At 40.0% G+C, this 22469-nt stretch overlaps 1 protein-coding gene across 5 annotated transcripts in view; it reads left to right on the top strand.

The window, feature by feature from the left end:
- Window positions 1–2072: 2072 nt before the first annotated feature.
- Window positions 2073–22469, top strand: part of FBXO22 (F-box protein 22) — a 32325-nt gene continuing 11928 nt past the window's right edge. Inside the window, exons 1-5 of one of the 5 annotated variants that reach the window (XM_032342334.1) lie at window positions 2073–2326; window positions 2705–2843; window positions 7721–7808; window positions 8696–8791; window positions 12545–12709. In XM_032342334.1, coding sequence (XP_032198225.1) covers window positions 2172–2326; window positions 2705–2843; window positions 7721–7808; window positions 8696–8791; window positions 12545–12709 — 643 coding nt within the window. In that variant the 5' untranslated portion in view covers window positions 2073–2171. The other 4 variants (XM_032342333.1, XM_032342337.1, XM_032342338.1 and 1 more) reach the window with 4 other exon arrangements.

Below are 22469 nucleotides of genomic sequence, written 5' to 3'. Positions count from 1 at the left end.
ACATAAACAAGCTCTTTGGGGTTGTCTTATTTAATATAAGAGTCTTGAGGCCACAATGTTTGAGATCCACTAGTTTAGATCAATTAAGTGTTTACCTTCAAGAGGTGGGGATCTGGGCACCTGGGTGGTTCAGTCAGTTAAGAGACAGCTTTCAGCTTAGGTGATGATCCCTGCCTCCTGGGATCTAGTGCCACATCGGGCTTCTTGCTCAACGGGGAGCCTGCTTCTCACTCTCCCTCTGCCTGCTGCTCCCCTTGCTTGCTCGCTCTCACTCTCTTTCTCTGTCAAATAAATGAAAGTCTTTAAAAAAGAAAAAGATGGAGATCAAATCTGGGCTTTGTTAGTAAGGAAGCAGCAGGAGAAATGGATGTTAAATAGGGATACAGCAGTGTATGCTGTGCTTACATTCCTTCTATCTGGTTCTCAACCTGAGCTTGTATCAGAATCACAAGAAAGCACAAGTCACAGACTGTTAAAAGTTAAACTCAGACTGTTGGGCCCTGACCCCAGATTCTGATTCAGTAGGCCTGGAGTTGAGAATGTGCCAAAACCCAACAGACAAAAGATGCTCAATGTTAACCATCAGGGAAATGCAAAATAAAACCGCAGTGAGATAATTACTTTATTCCTGTCAGAATGGCTCTAATTACAAGCACAAGAAATGACAAGTGTGTTGCAGAAAATGGAACAATTATGCACTGTTGGTGGGAATGTAAATTGGTACAACCACTGTGGAAAACAGTATGGACGTTCCTCAAAAAATTAAAAATAGAATTACCATCTGATCTAGTAATTCCACTACTGGGTATTATGCATTCTTTATACAAAGAAAATGAAAACACTAATTTGAAAAGATACGCACCCTTGTTTATTGCAGTGTTTATTCACAATAGCCAGGATAGGGAAGCAACCCAAGAGTCCATTGATAGAGGAATGGATAAAGAAACGGTATTTATATACAGTAGAATATTATTCAGTCAGAAAACAAGAAACTTTTTGCCATTTGCAACAATATGGTTGGACCTAGAGGCCATAAAGCTAAATAAGTCAGAAAGACAAGGACCATGTGATTTTACTCATGTTGGAATTTAAGCAAAAGGAACAAATTTTAAAAAGACTCAAATACAGAGAACTGGTGGTTGCCAGAGGTGAGGTGGGTCATAGGGAGATAGGTGGTGAACATTAAAGAGTACACTGATCTTGGTGACCACTGAGTAACATAGAGAATTCTTAAATCATAAACCTGAAACCAATATAACAGTTAATTGTATTTCAATAATCCTTTTAAGCTAAGAGCGTCTGGGTGGCACAGTCATTTGTCCATTTGCCCTCAGTTTTGGTCCTGATCTCAGCGTCCCAGGATCCAGCTGGAGTCCAGCCCAGCTCCTTGCTCAGCGGGGATTCTGCTTCTCCCTCTGCCCCTGTCACTGCTTGTGCGCACTGTCAAGTTAACTTTTTTGAAAAAAAAAAAAAAAAAAAAATATATATATATATATATATATATATATATACATATACATATATATATAAAGCGTAAACTTCATAATTCCCTTGTGACTCTGATGGTACTATGAGGAACTAGTGTAGTTTGGTGCCAGTTTTCACAGCAGTGGTAGGTGGTATTTATGTCGTCTCACACAAGGCGTGAGGGCGACATTCACTAGATGTTGAATATAGGTGGTCATCTCCACACACAGCCAGTTATTCTTAAAGCAGATACTCCCCGTTCAAAGATTGGGCTCACGTTATTAACAGACATTTGTACTGTACAAACGGACAAATAGTACCCAGTCTCCTCCTACAACTCAAGAAGCAGAGAAAGCTCTGTGCCGACAAGGAATACAGCGCTGCAAGTACAATGAGAGCACAGAAGGAGGATCTGTGCCCGCAGGAAGCGTGGAAAGTACCGGGAGGATCATCTATGCCCGCGGGAAGCATGGAAAGTACCGGGAGGATCAACAGAAGCGAAGCGCCAGCCCGCCCTCCCCAAGATCGACGCAGGAAACCGCGGGGCCTGGAGTCACGTGGGTGGAGCTCACCTCTCGGTCTCCCCCAACCGGCCGGAAGTGGAGCGCGCGCGCCTGCTCAGTGCGTGCTGGCTGGGAGGTCCTGAGCTGGCCTCACGGTTCCTTCCGAGTTGCCGTAGTGTTTGCTCGGCGGGTTGGTGAGGAATGGAGGTGGTGGGTGGCTGTGGTGATCATGGTGGTGGTGATCGCCAAGGCTCCTCCGCGGACCCACAGAGTACCTTTGTGCTGGGTAACCTAGCGGAGGTGGTGGAGCGTGTCCTCACCTTCCTGCCCGCCAAGGCGTTGCTGCGGGTGGCCGGGTGAGGAGAGAGGAGGCGGGAAGCTTAGTTCGGGACATGCTTCGGGCTTGCCCTGGCTGGCTGGGCGGGCAGACAGCATCGGGACCCACGGTTGTCCCACGGCTCCCTTTTCTTCCCCCGAAGTGAGGCCCCCACCCGCGAGGTACGCCTGCCGTACCCCTGTGCCTGTCTCGGGGACTCTTCCTGCAGGGGCGAGGTGCGCCCTAAGGTTTTCTCCGGCCCAGGTTGTCCCTCCGAATCTACGTCCCCAACGCCACCCGCTCTGGGATTTTTGATCCCGCAAGAGTCTCTCTCCTGCTGGGCTAACGGGAGTTAACGTGAGCGGCTGGAGAAGGAAATGAACGTCCCTTCACAAGCTTTGTGCGTTTGTGCCCCCAGCGTGTGCCGCTTATGGAGGGAGTGTGTTCGTCGAGTGTTGCGGACGCATCGGAGTGTGACTTGGATCTCCGCGGGGTTGGCGGATGCTGGCCACTTGGGGGAGCATTGCTTGGTCCGCGTGGTAGCGGAGGAGATTGAGGCAAGTAAGCCGTATCGTGCACAGTTCCTTGCGGGGTTGTTGGGTCAGGCTTTGCGAACTCAGTCTTTTTCTTTTGAATCCCTGTTTTGTGTGTGACCCTATTCTTTCTGAATTACGGAACATTTTCTCGTGACATGAAAAGATTTTATAAACACATCAGGATGTGCCATGATTTGTTTGACCGTTCTTCAGTTCTTAGGCATTTTGTGTATACAGATTTTTACTACTATAATAACGCTGTGGAGGACCTTCTCTTTACCTTCTTCCTTTGAAGCAGGTATTATTGTCACTGTTGGGCAGGGAAGGCATGCTGGGTTTCTTTTTGCTTAGCGTCACATTAAAAAGCCAAGAACCAATGCTTAAACCTAAATATTTCAGCCGCTGGTCCTCTACTCTTTGATATTGTATCTCTGGTACCCCAATTTCAAAAGATGGGCAAAGCCTGGGGAGGTAATAACTTGAACTGTGGAATCAGAGGAGCAGCTTTCTTGAGCACAGGTGACTGTGTGGCTGTGGTATCTCATTTGCCAGTGGGACAGAGCTGTTCTAGAGTAAACAATCAGTCTGATGTTCTTTCACTTCCTTATACTTGAGTATGCGGTACATACAAACAAGAATATTCTACATCTTCACAATGCAATCATCAGAGTCAGGAAATTCTTATTGATATATTTCTGCCATCCATTCCTCAGAATCCTTTCAGACGTTGCCAGTTGTCCCAGTACTGTTCCTCATAACAAAATAATTCGGATTAGAATCTTTTGTTGTTTTTGTCATTTAAGGTTTTTGGGGTTTTTTTAAAGATTTTATTTATTTATTTGAGAGAGCAGTCCAGGGGTGAGGGACAAGCAGACTTCACGCTAAGTGCAGGCGCCCCTGTCATTTCTTTAATTTTTCCTGTGGAACAGTTTCTCAAGTTTTCCTTGGCTTTCCCAACTTTGACAAGTATGTAAATTACAGGCTGGTTATTTTGTAGAACATGTTTCTTGGGTTATGTATTTTTGGCAGGAATATCACAGAAGTGATGCTGTGCTCTTCTAGTTTCATCCTATCAGGTAGCATATAATTTTAATTTCTGTCCCATTAACTGGTGTTAGTGTTAGTACCTTTGATAATTTGATTAAGGTGCTGTGTGCCAGATGTCACTCCTGTAAAATCACTCTTTTCCACTATAATTAGTAAGTATTTTGTGAGGAGATACTTGGAAATTACATAATTATCCTGTTTCAATTCTTTTCGTTTATTTCTGTATAGATTCTTAAGTCTCTTATTTTATTCAATGGAATATAATCTCTAACTATCAGTCTTTATTTTGGTATCCGAATTGTCCCCAGTTTGGCTATCAGGAGCCCTGTCAGCTAGTTTCACGGTCTTTTAGAGATGAGCCCATCACTTTTGGGCACCTCCTTGCTTTCTGGTGCAAGATATTCTTACTTCATTTTATCTTTTATCTGCTTTAATCCTGGAATCAGCCATTTCTTTAAAAAGCTCTGCTTCCTTTTAGTGGAGAAAGGTATTTCACGGTATTTAAAAGCCAAGATCTGGACAATTTGCTACTGTTGAAGGGTTTGCTGCTCCAGAGCCCGGTGGAACAGAGCCAAGGAGTGTGTGTGTGTGTGTGTGTGTGTGTGTACACCATTACATACATACACCTTTATAACTATATTCTTACATATATGGAAATTCATGAGTTTGTATAAGTACATCCAATTCCAGTGCAACACAGGATTCTTTCCAGTTTTCTCTTAGGTTGTATTTATACAGTGAGAAACCTGGCTCTCATCATTCTTAATATGTTTAGATATTAGACAAATGCCCCATAAGTGACCAGTCTTCTGCTTCTATCTTCCTTGTGTGGATTTTCTCCTTTTTCTTTTTGGGCTCTAGGATTCAGACCCAGAGTAGGCAGTATCCAAAGGTAGTCTCGCAGAAAACTTCCTTTGCATTTTGGCCCAAATCCTGCCCAGTCTTGTTCTAGAAGTTGTCATTTGGAGAAATTCAAAATGCAGATGGACTTCTATAAAGATGTTCTTTGCAGCATCATTTATTATAAGGGAAATTGAAAATAACCTACTGTTTAGAAATAAAGTCACTTAATGATGAAGTGCAAGATATATTAGTGACAGATGTTCATGTCATAAGTGAAGAAGGCAGATTATGAAATTATATTTAATATCATCCCAGTTATTGAAAACAAAGAATAGAAAAGAAGCTAAAATGTTAGCAAAAGTTTCCTCTCAGGGTAGAATTGTATGACTTTTTTTTTTAATGTTTTAAATTTTTACCATAGCAAGTATTATTTTTATATAGTTTTAAAAGTTTATACAATAGGGGTGCCTGGGTGGCTCAGTGGGTTAAAGCCTCTGTCTTCAGCTTGGGTCATGATCTTAGGGTCCTGGGATTCCGGCTCTCTGCTCAGCGGGGAGCCTGCTTCCCCCTCTTTCTCTGCCTGCCTCTCTGCCTACTTATGATCTCTGCCTGTCAAATAAATAAATAAATAAATTTTTAAAAAATTTATACACTATAATGGCTGTTCTAGCCAGATTTTTTTTTTAAAGATTTTATTTTTATTTATTTGACAGAGATCACAAGTAGGCAGAGAGGCAGGCAGAGAGAGAGAGGGGGAAACAGGTTCCCTGCTGAGCAGAGAGCCCGATGTGGGGCTTGATCCCAGGGCCCTGGGATCATGACCTGAGCAGAAGGCAGAGGCTTTAACCCACTGAGCCACCCAGGCGCCCCTAGCCGGACAGATTTAGATATGAACTCATCTTTAGTGCATATTAGCTGCCAGTCTCTGAAAAAGTTACCTAATTCCTCTGAGCTTCATGTTCTATCTCCATAAAATGAAAAGACAGTAAGAATTTTTCTCATACCCTTAAAGAGTTGTTCTAAGGTTTAAATAATAGAAAGGCGATGCATCTAATATATTACCTGCAGTACCAGAGATATTATTTTCAGTAAGTGAAGTAATTATCTGTTATCAGTGTTATTATTAAAATTCATATGGTAATACCCTTAAAGAAGTTTATTCATTATAGTAAAAGCTAGTGTGAAACATGGAAACCTTATCCAAATCATACTGGTTTTTTTGTGTTTGCCAAATTACCTAGTGGACATGATACTATTATAGCCATAAAGAAAGTTGTTTTTTTATTAGGAAGGTTTTAAAGTCCACTAAAATTTTTATAAAATGTCTTGCCATTTGAATGGTGGAATGAGGTTATAGTTGTCTCACATTGTGCTTTAAGAACATTTTCTTTTGAGGATTGTCATTGTCAGCACTTCTGATGAGAATTAGGAAGACTGGGTAATTGCTTTTCATTGGGTACTGGAAAAGACAGAATCATAAAACCTCAGGATTAGACTTCCTATCTTGTTACTCCTTATACCAGATATCACAAACTCAAATGACTCCAAGGTTAGGCAGATAACTAAGTTGGTTTAGGGTAACATACAGAGCAGTAAAGCCGTGGCATACCAGGGAGTGCTTGCCTGCATTTAGCCCCCATCAAGAGAAATGCAGTCAAAGTGTTAAAATGTCTATAGTTTTTCAAAAGAATCTGGAAGTCCACATTTTCTGTAAATATTATGTGGAATTTTAAATAATTGCTAACCAAATTATATTCTTCAAAAATTCTGTGTGAGCCATGGGAACTAGATCTATAGATATCAGGCGTGGAGCCACCACAGGGTTATCATTCTGTTTTAGTATCTTTTTTGAGTTTGTCTGTATGGAATCTGCTCTGAAACATCTTGGCATTCCTCCAAATTATAGTGGATTAACTTTTTTTTTTTTTTTAAAGATTTTATTTATTTATTTGACACAGAGAGAGATCACAAGTAGGCAGAGAGACAGGCAGAGAGAGAGAGAGTGGGAAGCAGGCTGCTCGCGGAGCAGGAAGCCCGATGCGGGGCTCGATCCCAGGACGCTGGGATCATGACCTGAGCCGAAGGCAGAGGCTTAACCCACTGAGCCACCCAGGCGCCCCTGGATTAACTTTTTTTCCCATTTAATCACATTGAGGCTTTGCTTTATGTGAGTACTTTATTCCATTTTGACAGTAAAAATCTTTGAAAATAACCAGCTTAGGAAAAAAAAATATGTTCATCCTTTTGTTTAATTCAGCCACTTTGCCACTTGTCTGTAATGTGACATTTAGTGAAAACAGGAGTCTGAATAAGCCCAGCTCATAAGTGTAGGTAAGGTACAAGTACAAATGACAGATGTAAAGTATGTCACATATGAGGTTCAGGGTACTGAAGGAGCCTAAGAAAAGGTTTTGTAGGGGAGGTGGCATTTTAAGTGGTCTCTTGGGGGAAATAATCTTAAGTACGAAACAGGGAGAGCTGTAGGAGAATCTATACAGTAGTGTGTGTCTGGGTTATAGTAAGCAAAAAGGTCCCTGGAGGGAACTAGATGGTAAGGTGGAAATGAAGGCCTGGGCTGTTTCATTTGGTAGGCAGCGAAAAGTGGAATGGTACAGTTTGTATGCCTTCCCTTTGTTGCTGAGGTTTTTCTGTGATTGTGATGCCTATCCAAATAAAGCAAGTAGCACGTTTTGCTGACATTTAATGTTTTTGCACCTTTTGCTGGCATTTAATGTTTTTGTCTAAGAGTTTAAGCTATGAAAATGAATGAGGCTGGAATGAGTTGGACTTGAAGAAGAAAAAAAATAGATGCTCAAAAGAATGACCTGAAAAGGTAGAAGCATGAATGAAAAATGAATGGGAAGTTGTTGGACTCAGAATGCTAATATTGAGCTAAGGCGGGGGTATGCCAACAAGAGTTTGGACTAGGGCTAAACTTTAAGGGACCGTGAGAGCACTCATGTATTTGTGTGATCTAATTCCGTTTTTGTTTTTGTTTTTCTTAGCAGAATGTTCACATCTTACCACAGACAGTTCTTTACATGGCTGATTCAGAAACTTTCATTAGTCTGGAAGAGTGTCGTGGCCACAAGAGAGGTAAATATTAAAAGAAAAGGTTTGGGGATTTGTTTGTTCCTTATGCACCTCTGGAGTTAAATATTGTCCTAGTCCTGAGAGTTACTGACTTTCTGAGGCTCTGGTCCTTCTCCCTATAGCATGCATGAATATATTGTTTTTGAAACTTGAGGGACCTTTTCTGATTCAAAGAAAGTTACGTTTCTCATTTTGAAATACTTTAATCCTCCAGGCACTTTTTATTATTAAAACAGGATGTATATTTTGGCTTTTGAAGCCTTTTATTGTGTGATAGGGACCCATTTAGGGACACCAAAGTTATACTGTGCCTTCTTTTTGATGCTGCTGAGAAGAAGTAGACCAAGTGTGCCAGGCTGGGCACACTGAGGCCCAGAGCTAGACCTGGGTTATCACTGTCTAATTTGAATCCAGGTGACTTGTTTATGCAGTGAAAAAGTCATGCTCTCTAATATCAGCTAAAAAGAGTACAACAAGAAGTTAAAATTTTGCTGCTGTTGCTAAATTTAATAACAGGAGGACAAAAACAGTATATAAACCAAGCAAGAAAGGCAATTTAGTGGTGCTAAGGGTCACATTTAGAATTTAAACTAAAAAACAGGCCCCAAATGGGAAAATATTTGTTTTCATCAAAGTTTTTAAGCTTTTTTTTTTCCTTAAGTATGCTCCACATGGGGCTTGAACTCACGACCCTGAGATTCAGACCCGAACTGATATCAGGAGTCGGATGTGTAACTGACTGAGCCACCCAGGTGCCGCATTGACTTTCTTATAAAGCATTCTGGTATAAATAACTTAAATTTTGTTCAGTGTTTGCTTTTTTCCCCCATACAATCAGATTTGACCTAAAATTAATAACATTTAATAATTTTGCTACTATATTATTACAGCAAGGAAAAGAACTACTATGGAAGCAGCATTTGCCCTTGAGAAGCTATTCCCAAAACAGTGCCAAGTCCTTGGGATTGTGACCCCAGGAATTGTAGGTGAGAGAAAATACCAATTTGATGATTTCCTGCCTTGCATTAATGTGAAGCACTATAGATTGGTGAATTACTTGTAGCTTAAAAGCACATTTTTATTTTTGGCCATCCAAAATGCCATAAAGTTAGCTGGGATCAGGAGCTACAGTAGACCTTCCTAGGAAACTTCTGTTTCTCTTCTTGGAGACCATGGTTTGAAGTCTATAGTGTGAAATTATACTTCTTCCCAAGTATGCTGCTGGTGAATTTGTACTAGTTTTTATTATTGTTGATTCTTTTCTATAGCTCATGGGGGAGAGATACTCTGTTGAGGCAGTCATGGTACAGTGGTTCAGGTGCCAGGATTAGAATCCCAGCTGTACTTAGTATCTCTCTGTATGACTTTGGGCAACTTACCTAACTTCAGAGGACTTCAGTGTCCCCATACATGAAATGGAGATGATTGATAATCCATCTTTGGAAAGTTATGAAGAGGAATTAACACATGAAGAGTAGAGTAGAGATGTGCAGAAATCAATGTGTAAATGTTAGCTATTAGGATTTTCTTTGTTCCGCTCAGTGGTACTCCATACTTGGCATTTTTAATCTTCACTGAGAGACTTTTGATCTGAATTTGAGTCTCTTATATGGTGAAGTACAAAGGATTTCAAGTGTTTACAGATGAATAAGGGTAAATACATGTTGATACGGACTATTTAATCTTTCCCTTTATCAGCCCCCCCATACTATTACATCTGCCTATCACTACACATTTTGTTTCTCACTGGATTAAAAAAATGGTAACAGTAACCATGTTTTTTTTAGTTTTTGAATTTTCCTTAAATGAGTGATCTAGGTTTTGCCATTACTAGTTGTTAGCAAATGCTTATATAGAAAAGTAGCTTCACCATTTTCTTAGGCCTCTCCACCTCACCCACTTTTGCTTTTTCAAAGCATAATCACATTTCAGCTGGGGGTTGGAGAGGGAGGGTAGACTTGGGGAGGACCCCATTGTGAGGGTGGGAGGTCTACCTTAAGCCTTCCTTTTTTGCTTACCTTACCTTGAAAGAGTTCTAACTTTGACTGTTCCAAGTTTCCTTATGATCTTGGTGTCAGGATTAGATGCCATTTCCGTTGCCGCTGGTGTTTTCTTGGACACACTTACTGGTTTTGGTTCCCCTGAAGCCAAGTGCTTTCTTTGAGCCAGTTCTATGCATTTCCCAACAACGCTTCGACCAAGATGGTTGGATTCCTTTTTCTTAGGCTACAGTTTAGTGATTGTTTCTAAAACAGCTGTTGGCTGCTGGCACATCTTCCTTCTTTAGGTTCAAAACACTTAAGGTCTGAGAAAAAGTGTTCATTCTTATATGTGCGGAGGTCATCATCCTTTTGAGGTGAACTTTACCTCCAGTGACATGCACAATTTAATGAGTTTTGACAAATGAATACTCTATACTACACCCCAGTCAAAATAGAGAATATTTCCATTACCTCAGGAATTTCGTTCATGTCCTTTTCCTGTTGATCTCTGCCTGCAAAGGAAATCCCAGTTCTGATTTCTGCGACCATAGATTAGTTTGCGTTTTGTTGAATGTCATATAAATGGAACCATACAGTATATACTCTTTTATGTCTTGGCTTTTTTAGTTGGAATAAATATTTTTTAACAACATATTTTTGGGATTATGTTACTCTGTGTATCAGTAATTCTTTTAAGAATTTATTAAGTATTATTCTGTTACATCAATAGACTATTTTTCCACTCTTTGATGGAGATTTGGATTGTTTCACATTCCTGGCTATCACAAATGATGCTGTTGTGAACATTTTTTTTTTTTTTTTAAGATTTTATTTGAGAGAGAGTGTGAGCATGAGCCAGGGGGAGGGACAGAGGGACAAGCAGACTCCCCGCTGAACAGGGAGCCCATGGGGCTTGTCCCAGGACCCTGAAATCAAGAGTCAACTGGTTAACAGACTGAGCCACACAGGGACCCCATGTTTTGAACATTCTTATGTTAAGTCTTCTTTTGGACCTGGTTTTGTTCTACTTGGAAGAGGTGGAATTGCTGGATTTTATAAGAAACTGCCAAACTCTTTTCCAGAGTTGTTCCATTTTATACTCACCAGGGATGAATGAGGGTTTCAGAAGCTCGCGGTTGCATATCTTCACTAACTAACACTTAGTGTCTTCAGATGAGTCTTTTCATTGTAGCCATTGTAGTGGGTATGAGGAGGCTTCTTTTGGTGGTTTTAATTTGAATTCCTCCAATGATTTTAATTATGTTGAGCACCTTTTCAGATGTTTTGGCTATTTGTATGTCTGTTTCTGTGACGTATCCAAGTCTTTCAGTGAATTTTTTTTTAATTGGGTTGTTTTTATTTTTGAGTTGTTTATATAAATTCTAATTTACAAGTATAGGTTTTGTAAATATTTTCTCCCAGTCTGTTGCTCACTTTCATTCTCTCAACAGTGTCTTTCATGACCAGTGAACATTTATTTTGGTGAAATCCAGTTTATTTATGTTTTTTCTTTTCTGGTGTTTTATGTCTTCTCCAAGAAATCTTTGCCTATTTCAGAGTGACAAAGATATTCTTTTATGTCTTTCTCTATAAGCTGTGTAGTTTTAGCTCTTATATTTAGTTCTGTGACTTAACTTGAATTAATCTTTGTATATGGCATAAGGTAGGGTTCAAGGTTTTTTGTTGTTGTTGATGTTTTTCATATGTTCATCCAATTATTTCATCAACCTTTGTTGAAGATTTTTTTTTCCTCTAATTGCCTTGGCACCTTTGTCAAAAATAATTGACTGCATGTTTTAGGTCTGTTTGTGGATTTAATTCTGTTGCATTGGTATATTTGTCTATCATTAAGCCAATGCCATATTACTGTAGGTCCTGATATTCTTTTTTAAAAATTGATTAGTGTAGGTTTTGTTGTTCTTTTTAAAAATTGTTTTGGCTATCTAGGTTCTTTGCATGTCCACATATATTTTAGAATCAGCCTGTCCATTTCTCCCTTTTTAAAAAATTCTGTGATAAAAGTACTTTGTGTGTATGTGTGCATATGTATCTGGGTGTATATGTACGTGTATGTATGTGTGTTTTATATATATATGTGTATGTATATATATATATGTATACTTTATACAATTATCAGTATTTTTAGGATAACTTTTTAAAAGTAGAATTGCCCTGATGTATTTTTTACCTCCCAACTTCTTATTTAGAAAAACTTCAACAAATCTTCAAAATTGAAGAATGATAGAATAGTAAACATCCATTTTCCTTTTCTAGATTCACCAGTTTAAAAAAACTTTGCAACAGTTGCTTTTTTTCTGTTTGTAAAAACATTTCCTTCTGAACCATTTGAAAGTAGATTGCAGACATTATGACATTATCCCTAAAATTTGAAGGCTGAGAAACTTATATTCAACTTTTAGCTTGTTGATTATCTTGGTTATCCACACTGTAGTTTTCTAGATGAGGCTAGATACATATCAAATGAACTGTTACCAAATGAAACTTCACTTTTTATTAAATCTTTTCTTGAGGGGTGCCTGGGTGGCTTAGTTGGTTAAGTGTCTGCCTTTGGCTCAGAACATGATCTCAGGGTCCTGGAATCAAGCCCCGCATCGGGCTCCCTGCTTAGTAGGGAGCCTGCTTCCCCTCTTTCTCTCTGCCTGCCTCACTGCCTGTCTCTCTGTCAAATAAATAAATAAAATCTTTTTATAAATAAATAAATAAGTATGTTCATGAAACTGTTTAACTTTTCCCTAGTGACTCCAATGGGATCAGCTAACAATCGACCTCAGGAAATAGAAATTGGAGAGTCTGGTTTTGCCCTATTATTCCCTCAAATTGAAGGAATTAAAATACAACCCTTTCATTTTATTAAGGACCCAAAGAATTTAACACTAGAAAGACATCAACTCACTGAAGTAGGTAAGTCACTGTAATTTACCGTTAATTGCCCAAATTTTTGATTGTTTGTTCCTTTGAGAGAGTCTAAATTAAGTATACAGGTTACTAGAGATGTGGATAATTCACACTAGTGATAAGCAAAGGCTACTGCAGTACACTCTTGGTAAAATTGATTTGCTTATTTATTTATTTACCTATTTTTGATGGGCTGAACAATTTTTTTTTTACTTTTTAGTTTTAAAAAGAATTTTTAATTTCCTTTTAAAATTATTTTACTTATGTTAAAGCCTGAAAGAACCAGAGATGAAAAATTTTTCAAAAATACTCTTGATAATAAGTGTGTTTGTATTTAATTCTGAATTTTGAAGCACTTCTTTCTCTTTGAATATTTAATCATTTGCCCTACTTTTGTTTTCTGAAAAGTTTTTCAAACCATTGTTTTACAGTAATAAAAAGCATTTATTGTTAAAAAAAACTTTAAAAGATAGAGTTAACATAAAAGATATTAGAAATTAGATCAAATTAGAAATTAGAAAGATGGGATAAGGTATAGTGATGGGATAAGGCATAAAAAATATTCAGTGGTGACCTTTTTATACATCAGTCAGCCAGCCTGTAGAGATAAGTCTCCATTATTTGAAATGGCACTGAATCCTGCAGTAGTAAAAAATTATGTAGCAGCGAAGAGAAAATTTGTGATTGGTGTACTGATAAGAGAAAAAGGGAGTTGACACACTGAGACTGACTTATATAACTGTCCTTTACAGTGCAAAAGAAAGACTTAAAGTGGTTAGTGGGGGATGGGAGGAAAAACGCAGAAGGAGGAGTCATTGGCTGCAAAGATGAGCAGCTGGCAGCAGCAGGCCTCAGTAACGTGGAAGAAAGTTGTCAGGTACAGGTATAGGTAAAGCATGGGAAGTTTCAGCCACTTGTCTGGGGTGAGGTAGGGTACTCTAGCTGGTAAGAACGCAGTCTTGTAGCTACCCTAGTTCTGCTACTTTCGAACTTTCTAGTTTAAGACAAGTTTCTTAACTTTCCTCAGGCTCTGTTTCCCATCTATAAAGTGGAATTAGCTAATTCTAAATTAGTTGTAAGGATTAGATGAAATGACTTATGTAAAGCACTTAGCAAAATACCTTGCTCTGTAGTTGGTAGGCTAACATTGGCCTCTGTACCTTAGGAAGGCTTCGTAGTGGGTTACAGTGATCCATCTGCAGTGTGGCCTTGTGGTATGTGGAAGAATAGACTGGGCAGGGGTCAGGAAAAGGACATTCAGTGAAAGGGCGGCAAAGGTCTCGGGTATTCTTACCATCCCATTCAGAAGCATCATCTCAGAGGAACATGCACATGTCTTGGCTGATGGGGACAATGATAATTAATACTGAGACATCATAAGCTGGGTCCTGAGTTCCATGCTATTTCTAATCCCCATGGTGGCTTTGCCAGTTAGAAATTGTCACAGGATGTTGTCGGTGAAGAAAATAAACTCTTAACAAGAGGAGAGAGCAAAGGCTCTTTGACTACTGCATGATACATGAGCAGAAGAACAGAGTTAACCTGTGTTGTTAAAGTGACTCGAAATCAAGGATGCCACACATTCTCTAAGGAAAACTTCAGATTGTGCCTTTTAAACTGACCTACCATTAACTTCAAAGGCAGAAAGAATTTTAGGTGGAAATGTGACTGTATAGCCAAACCAGAGAGACTTTGCCATATTATAATGAGACTTTTTGGAAGGCTGGGTCAAGTTAACAGTGCTCAGCAAACCAGATCTCTCTTAGATTGGTGGTTAGAAATTTGTGGGTCTGAAACTCAAGAGCGAGTTGAGGTTAGAGTTGTTGGTTTGAGGAAGCCATTTACATATATCCTGGTAGGCTGGCTGCAAAGAGTATCCAAGACTGCTATTACAGATTTTGGGAAATATTCCAGCAGCAAATTTAGAACTAGGAAGGAAGAAGAGATACAGTTTGATGCTGACAAGAGGATGGGTATGTTCATTGGGTTCATGATGGAGAACTATATGTTAATTTCACTCAGCTTATTGAAAGGTGCATAAGGTTAGAAAAATTAATTGGATGCAGATTCTATCTCAGTGGTATTCCAGGAAGGGTTTGGCAGATAGATATGTAATTATAACCCAAGTGAGAAAGTTAGGTGGGCCTATCTACAAAAGAGGTCTGGATAGATTGCTGTAAGTATTGCCAGCAGGCAGGAGAATGAGGAGGCTTAGTGGGGCAAGTAGCATTTAAGGTTTTGAAGGATGAGAAACATGAAAGATAAGAGTGGTAACAGACTGGGCTAAACAATGAGCAGAAACCTAGGCACAGAACCAGGTAATGAGAGCACATATGGGGATAGTAAACATTTCACTTTTGTAAACAAAATATGGGGCACAGTGAGGCCAGGCTAGGGAGTGTACTTAGTAAATGGCAACATTTAAGCAGAAATGTTCTGGTAGCAAGTGTGACCCTCCAGATTGGGGAGATACTAAAGGCAGGGAGACTAGTTAGGAACCCCCTGCAAGAGTCTAGGCAAGAAATAATACCAGAGCATGAAGAGTAGGAAATTGATTGGAGAACATTAGCAGATGATTAGGTATGTGAGAGAAGGGAGACTAGGTGACTCAGTGATGACTTTGAGTTTTGTACTTAAGAGAGTAGGGTGCTGATGGTACAGAGAACAGAAATCAAGAACACTGAGGCAGAAGGAGCAGGATTGGGAAAAATTGGACTCCATTAGACAGGCTTGTTTGGCTTTTAATTTAGTGTTCTTACTGAAGGTCATATTGCCAGACCTGTGTCTTTTTTCTTCAGAAGTGAGTATGGTACCTCCTGAGCACATATTCTCTCCTCTGTCCCACACTACCTTGGGCATGGTGATGAAGGTCCTGATCAAAGCACTGCTTGAAGCTGGAAGCCTAGTTTTGTCATTTTACAAGAAAGAGCCAAAATCTTGAGTGAAATAAACCATCCATTTTGTGATAGAATAGTTAATGGATTTCTGAGACCTTGTTTGCATTATAGTGCGAAGTATAGGAATCACAAAACTGAAGGGAAAAGCAGCCACGTGTTTATTCTGTACTGTGAAGTGTTCTTATTGGCATCCTTTCCAGAACTCTTTGCTGTCAACAATTTTGTCTTATTCCAAAGCATCCTTTTTATCCTGTTGATGGTATTCCGGAAATTGAAGCTTTGCTTCAACTGGGGTGATAATCTTTATTCTTTCATATACTATTGGACATCCAGATTTCCTGTATTCTGAATTTGGGTCATTATCTTTTTTTTTTTTTTTTTAAAGATTTTCTTTATTTATTTGACAGACACAGATTACAAGTAGGCAGAGAAGCAGGCAGAGAGAGAGGAGGAAGCAGGCTCCCTGCCAAGCAGAGAGCCTGATGTGGGGCTTGATCCCAGGACCCGGGGATCATGCCCTGAGCCGACAGCAGAGGCCTTAACCCACTGAGACACCCAGGCACCCCGGGTCATTATCTTTTACATGCTCAAGAAGATGGAGGAATCTGAGGTGGGCAGGGAGTCAGTGGTTGGAGGCTACGCCTGGGATGTGCCTTCTCCACAGAGTCCTGGCGTGCATTCCTGCACCAAATACTTGGGACAGCTCTTCTGTGTTCTGTAATATCAAAAAGCACCTTGTTCATGGTAGGATCTCACAGGGGTTAGCAGACTTTTTCTGTAAAGGGCCAGATTTTGCCAGGCTTACAGTCTTATTTGCATCTGTCAGCTCTGTCATTGGAATACAAAGGCAGCTATAGACAATACATAAATAAACGGCTGGATTCCAGTAAAACTAAAGTTTACAAAAATGCAATGAGGGGGCATATTTGGTGCGTGGGTTGTAGTTTGTCTTTCTCTGCCTTATAGTTTTTGGCCACAGTGATTAGAAGATCTGTGAAGACTCACAGTAAGCAATGAAATGGCTCAGTTCACGCATGAAGTTGGCAGTACCTCTGAAGAAAGGGACCTTCTCATTTGAGAATTCTAGTTCTTCTAGACCTTGTGTATAGGGGATGTCATAGTCTGACCCAGGATCATAGTATATATGATTTCATATACACAGGTTCTATATTCTTTTTGAACTTACCAAAAGTGGCACATTTTAAAAATGAGGCATAGCTTGTTCTAAGGTCTGTGTGTTCTTAAAGACTGTATTAAAAATTGTCTCGGGTGGTGGGGGCAGCTGGGTGGCTCAGTCAATTAAGCATCTGCCTTTGGCTCATGTCATGATCCCAGGGTCCTGGGGTCACCCTTTGTGGGGCTCCAACTACCTGCTTCTCCCTTTCCCCTCACTCATGTTCTCTTTCTCTCTCTGTCTCAAATAAATAACATCTTTAAAAAAAAAAATCTGTGGATTGAAAAAAATATATATATGGATGGGCCAGCACTTAATTCTTGAGAAGGGCAGAAACACCTCACCAGAGCATCAGAAAAAGTCATTGTTTGTTCATTTAGGAACTGTTGGCATGCATGCCATATGCCAGTCACTGTATGTATGGGATTCTAGAAATACATTAATTTCCTGCCTTCTGGAGCTTCCAGTTTGGCAGAACAGACCGTTTTTGAATAAAGTACTACAGATTCGAAATGTATACCAAGTAGAAGCACAGAGGTGCTAGAAAACATATAACCACAGAACTTAAAAATCTAGTGTGGGGTGTTGGAAAAGTGACATTTGCACAGAGCCCTAAGAAGAAGTGAACTAGAGAAGGGAGGAGTCCCTCAGATGGGTAGGAGTATTATAGGTGGTCTTTACCTTTTTTCTAGGTTACTGACAAAAATAGAGCAATGTAGCCTAAGATCAAGAACAGGAAATAGAAGGGGCCTGGTAATGCACCTTCAGGATTGAAATGCTGTGGATTCATATGCTCATTTGTGAAACAAAGAAATCTAGTGTGTCTGGAGAAGTGGGGATAGCAAGGAGTGGGAGAGTGTGATGTGAGGTGAAGCTGTAGAGGCAAAGAGGGACCATGTCATGCCCATAAAACAGTAAGGATTTTATATACTTAAGGGCAGTGGGAAGCCAGGATTCTAAACAAGAGTGACAGAATCAGATAGGTCTTTTTGTAATACCCCTCTGGCTGCCATCTGGCCATCAATTTGGAGGATTATGAGAGCAGATGTAGGAAAAACAGGAAGCTGTTGTAGTAGTTAAGGTAAGAGTTGATGGCGGGTGGAGGTGAAGACACAGATGGATTCACGACAGAGTTTTGAGGTGAATCATTGGGATGTGGTGACTGATTAAAATGTTGGGTTTTGAGAATGAGGGGCGTGGCCTCCATGTCATCCAGGTTTCTGGCCAGCATAGTTGCACAATAGCATCTCCTGAGGGAAGGGAGACAGACTGGACTGGATATGTTGGATTTGAGATGGGGACACTGATTAGACAGTTGAATGTATAGTTTTGGAATTCAGGAGAGTGGTCAGGACTAAAGATATAAAATTGGGAATCACTATATAATTAATGGTAACTGAAGCAAATAGGAACCATCTCAGTAACGGGAGGAGCAAGAGGAGAGAGGAGGGAAGCTCGGCAGTTTCTGTTGCTTGTGCAGGGTTGATTGAGTGATGTAACACTGTAACTGAACTTGAAAGATTGACTGGTTGGGGTGCATTATGTTAAACACAACCCAAAGAAGTGTTGACAGCAGGGAACTTTTTAATTACTTGTTACAAGTAGCTCCCAAAGTACTGGCTCCCTGTAGGTTGGTACAGGAGGATTTTATTCATTGTATTAGTGGGGGGAGGGGCTTGCATATACATTGAGGAACTTACACATATTCTGTTACTTTTAGGCCTTTTGGTTCAGTTGCCCATGCCTAGCATGTCAGCATGCTGTGCATACATCTTATTGTTCAAAAAATGGCAGAAAACTCTGCCCATAGGAGGAGATCTTAAAATTACAATGAGCTAAAGTTAACTTCAGGACAAATTGGGGGCTCCCGTACAGGTCCTCAGCCTGGCTTACTGGAGGTCAACCCCCGAACCGGTGTCTCCTTGATGAGAACTGATGGCAGAACAGAACACATAATCTTCCTTGCTTTTTTTTTTTTTTTAAATCTTCCGTGCTTTTGTCCCTTCTCTCCTCCTTCCTGCTGATAGCTTTCCTCTAAGTAACTCCCTGTTGAATCCTAGCTAATAATACCGTGATGTCCTCTCTCGTGCTTATGTTGAGAACTTTATTTATACTTCTCAATGAGGAAGTTGTTCAGCAGCTTTCCTTTGAAACAATTCATTTCCTTTTCTTTGAAACAGTTCATTTCCAAATAAAATCTTACTTTTCTTTGAAACAGTTTATTTTCAAATAAAATCTTACATGGGGTATCAACATAAAAATAAAGCAAATAAAGCAGAGCAGAACTGCTTAGTTTGAAGGGAGGATGGAATGTCTATAACTGTGGCTGCTTCACATCTCCTCTGTCTCCCCCTGGGCACCTTTGAACCCAGCAGAGCATATTGTAATAAAGGGAGGAGACTCCTACCTTAACGTGGTCTGCATTTCTTTCCTAAAGGCTTCAAGTTGTTCAGTAAAGTGGCTCTAAGTATGAAAGCAGTACCTGGCAGCCTATGACCCCCATCCTTCTACAGACAGAAGAGCTGGAGAAGGCAGCCTGTGGACTGCTGATTGCTTTTCCATAAGCTTGAGCTTAAGAGCCAGGACTTTTTTTCCTTCCTGGAGAATGCTTGAGGTGGGTAGCTGGTACATCATACACTGCTTCACACCTGTGATTCTTTCTCTTTTATGAACACTTCGTTCTGACACTCTCCTGGGCAAAACTCAACCTGTAAGAGTGCCCCTGGGGCCCAGTGGTTTTTCTAGGTTTCAGTTTTATTTGTAGACATTGACATTAGAAAAGATCTTCCACTCATTTTTACATTTTAGGTACCCCATGTAAGATTTGATCATGGTATTGTTAGCTGTATCTTCTAACAATGGTGGACATCCCTACCATGTTCCTGACCTTAGGGGGAAAGCTCTCAGTTTTTCCCCATTGCAAATGACTAACAAGTCTTTTACGATATTGAGGTTTGTACCCTCTATCTCTACACTGTGAAGAGTTTTAATCAAGAAAGGATGCTATGCTTTGTCAAAAGCATCGGTTTTGCATTTGCTTTTTCTGCATCAGTTGAGAGGATCATGTGGTTCTTGGTCTTTCTTTTATTAATGTGGTGTATCACACTGATTGATTTGTGAATGTTGAACCACCCTTGCAGTCCAGGAATAAATCCCACTTGGTCATGGCAAATAATCCTTTTAATGTACTATTGGATCCTGTTGACTAGTATCTTGGTGAGAATTTTGGCATCCAACTTCATCAGGGATATTGGGTTTGTAATTCTCCTTTTTGGTAGGGTCTTTGGTTTTGGGATCAGGGTAATACTGGCCTCATAGAGTTTGGAGGCTTTCGTTCCGTTTCTACTTTTTCGAACAGTTACAGAATGTAACTGCTAAAATGGTTTAAATAGTTGGTAGAAGTCCCCTGGGAAACCATCTGGCCCTGGGCTCTTGTTTGTTTTGAGATTTTCGACTACTGCTTCAATATCCTTGCTGGTTATGGGTCTGTTCAGGTTTTTTATTTCTTTCTAGTTCAGTTTTGGTACTTTATAATTTCTAGGAATGCATCCATTTCTTCCAGATTGCCTGATTTGTTGGAGTATAGTTGCTCATAACAGGTTCTTAAAATGGTCTGTATTTCTTTGGTGTTGGTTGTGATCTCTCCATTTCATATATTTGGGTCCTTTCTCTTTTCTTTTTGATAAGTCTGTTCAAGGGTTTACCAATCTTATTAATTCCTTCAATGAATCAGCTCCTAGTTTCATTGATCTGTTCCACTGTTCTTTTGGTTTCTATTTCATTGATTTCTGCTCTGATCTTTATTATTTCTCTTCTTCTAGTTGGTTTAGACTTTATTTGCTATTCCTTCTCCACCTCCATTAAGTGTAGAGTTAGGTTATGTATTTGAGACCTTTCATGTTTCTTCAGAAGGGCTTGTTAATGCTATGTCCAAAGGGGGAAGTATGTAGCACTAACAAGTCTTTCTCAATGAAATGAAAACCCAACTCTTCAAAGCCTTTTACTGCATCCCAAAGGCTTTGAAGAGTTGGGTTTTCATTTTCATTTGTTTCCATGAATTTTAAAAATTCTCCTTTAATTGCCTGGTTGACCCATTCATTCTTTAGTAGGATGCTCTTTGGCCTTTGTGTATCGGAGTTATTTCCAACATTCCTCTTATGACTGAGCTCCACTTTCAAAGCATTGTGGCCCGAAAATATGCAGGGAATAATCCCCATCTTCTGATACTGGTTGAGACCTGATTTGTGACCCAGGATGTGATCTAGTGAGGAGAATTCCATGTGTGCTAGAGAGGAATATATGTTCTGTAGCTTTGGGAAGGAATGGTCTGAATCTGTCTGTGAAGTCCATCTAGTCCAGTGTGTCATTTAAAGCCCTATTTCCTTGTCGATCTTTTGCTTAGATGATCTGTCCATTGCGGTGAGGGGGGTATTAATGTCCCCGAATGGGGTGCCTGGGTGGCTCAGTCATTAAGCGTCTGCCTTCGGGTCAGGTCATGATCGCAGGGTCCTGGGATGGAGCCCCATATCGGATTCCCTGCTCAGCGGGAAGCCTGCTTTCCCTCTCCTACCCCCCTTGCTTGTGTTCCTGCTCTCGCTGCCTGTCTCTGTCAAATAAATAAATAAAATCTTTAAAAAAAAAAAAAAGTTCCCTCCTGTTATTGTATTATTGTCCGTGTGTTTCTTTGATTTTGTTATTAATTGGCTTATATAATTGGCTATTCCCATGTTAGGGGCAATGAATATTTACAGTTGATAGACCCTTTATGTATGCTAGAGTGTCCTTCCTCATCTCTTACTACAGTCTTTGATTAAAAATCTAATTTGTCTGATATAAGGGTCACCAGCCCAGCTTTCTTTTGATGTCCATTAGCATCGTGCTAATCATAAATGGTTTTTACCCCCTCACTTTGAATCTGGAAGTGTCTTTGAGTCTAGAATGAGTCTCTTGCGGACAGCATATTGATGGGTCTTGCTTTTTTATCCAGTCTGATACCCTGTGTCTTTTGATTGGGGCAGTTAGCCCATTTACATTCAGGGTAACTATTGAGAGAGATGAATTTAGTGCCATGGTATTGTCTGTTAGGTGACCGTTTTCTGTATATGGTCTCTGTTCCTTTCTGGTCTGTGGTACTTTGGGGCTCTCACTTTGCTTAGAGGACTCCTTTCAATATTTTTTGTAGGGCTGGTTTGGTGATTTGCAAATTCTTTTAGTTTCTGTTTGTCCTGGAAGCGTTTTATCTCTCCTTCTATTTTCAATGACAGCCTAGCTGGATAAAGTATTCTTGGCTGCATGTTTTGCTCATTTAGTACCCTGAATATATCTTGCCAGTCCTTTCTGGCCTGTGAGGTCTCTTTGGATAGGTCTGCTTCCAATCTAATGTTTCTGACATTGTAGCTTACAGACCTCGTGTCCTGAGTTGCTTTCAGAATTTTCTGTCTGTCTCTGAGATTTGTAAGTTTTGCTATTAGATGTCAGGGTGTTGACCTATTTTTATTGATTTTGAGGGGAGTTCTCTGTGCCTCCTGGATTTTGATGCCTGTTCCCTTCCCCAGAGTAGGGTAGTTCACCACTATAATCTGTTCCAATATACCTTCTGCCCGTCTCTTTCTTCATCATCGGGGATTCCAATTATTCTGTTTTGCTTTATGGTATCTCTTATCTCTCAAATGCTCCCATTGCATCTAGTAGTTGT

This window comes from Mustela erminea, chromosome 5, assembly GCF_009829155.1.
Source record: "Mustela erminea isolate mMusErm1 chromosome 5, mMusErm1.Pri, whole genome shotgun sequence".
Taxonomy (NCBI): Eukaryota; Metazoa; Chordata; class Mammalia; order Carnivora; family Mustelidae; genus Mustela; species Mustela erminea.
This window is presented reverse-complemented; position numbering and strand designations above follow the sequence as displayed.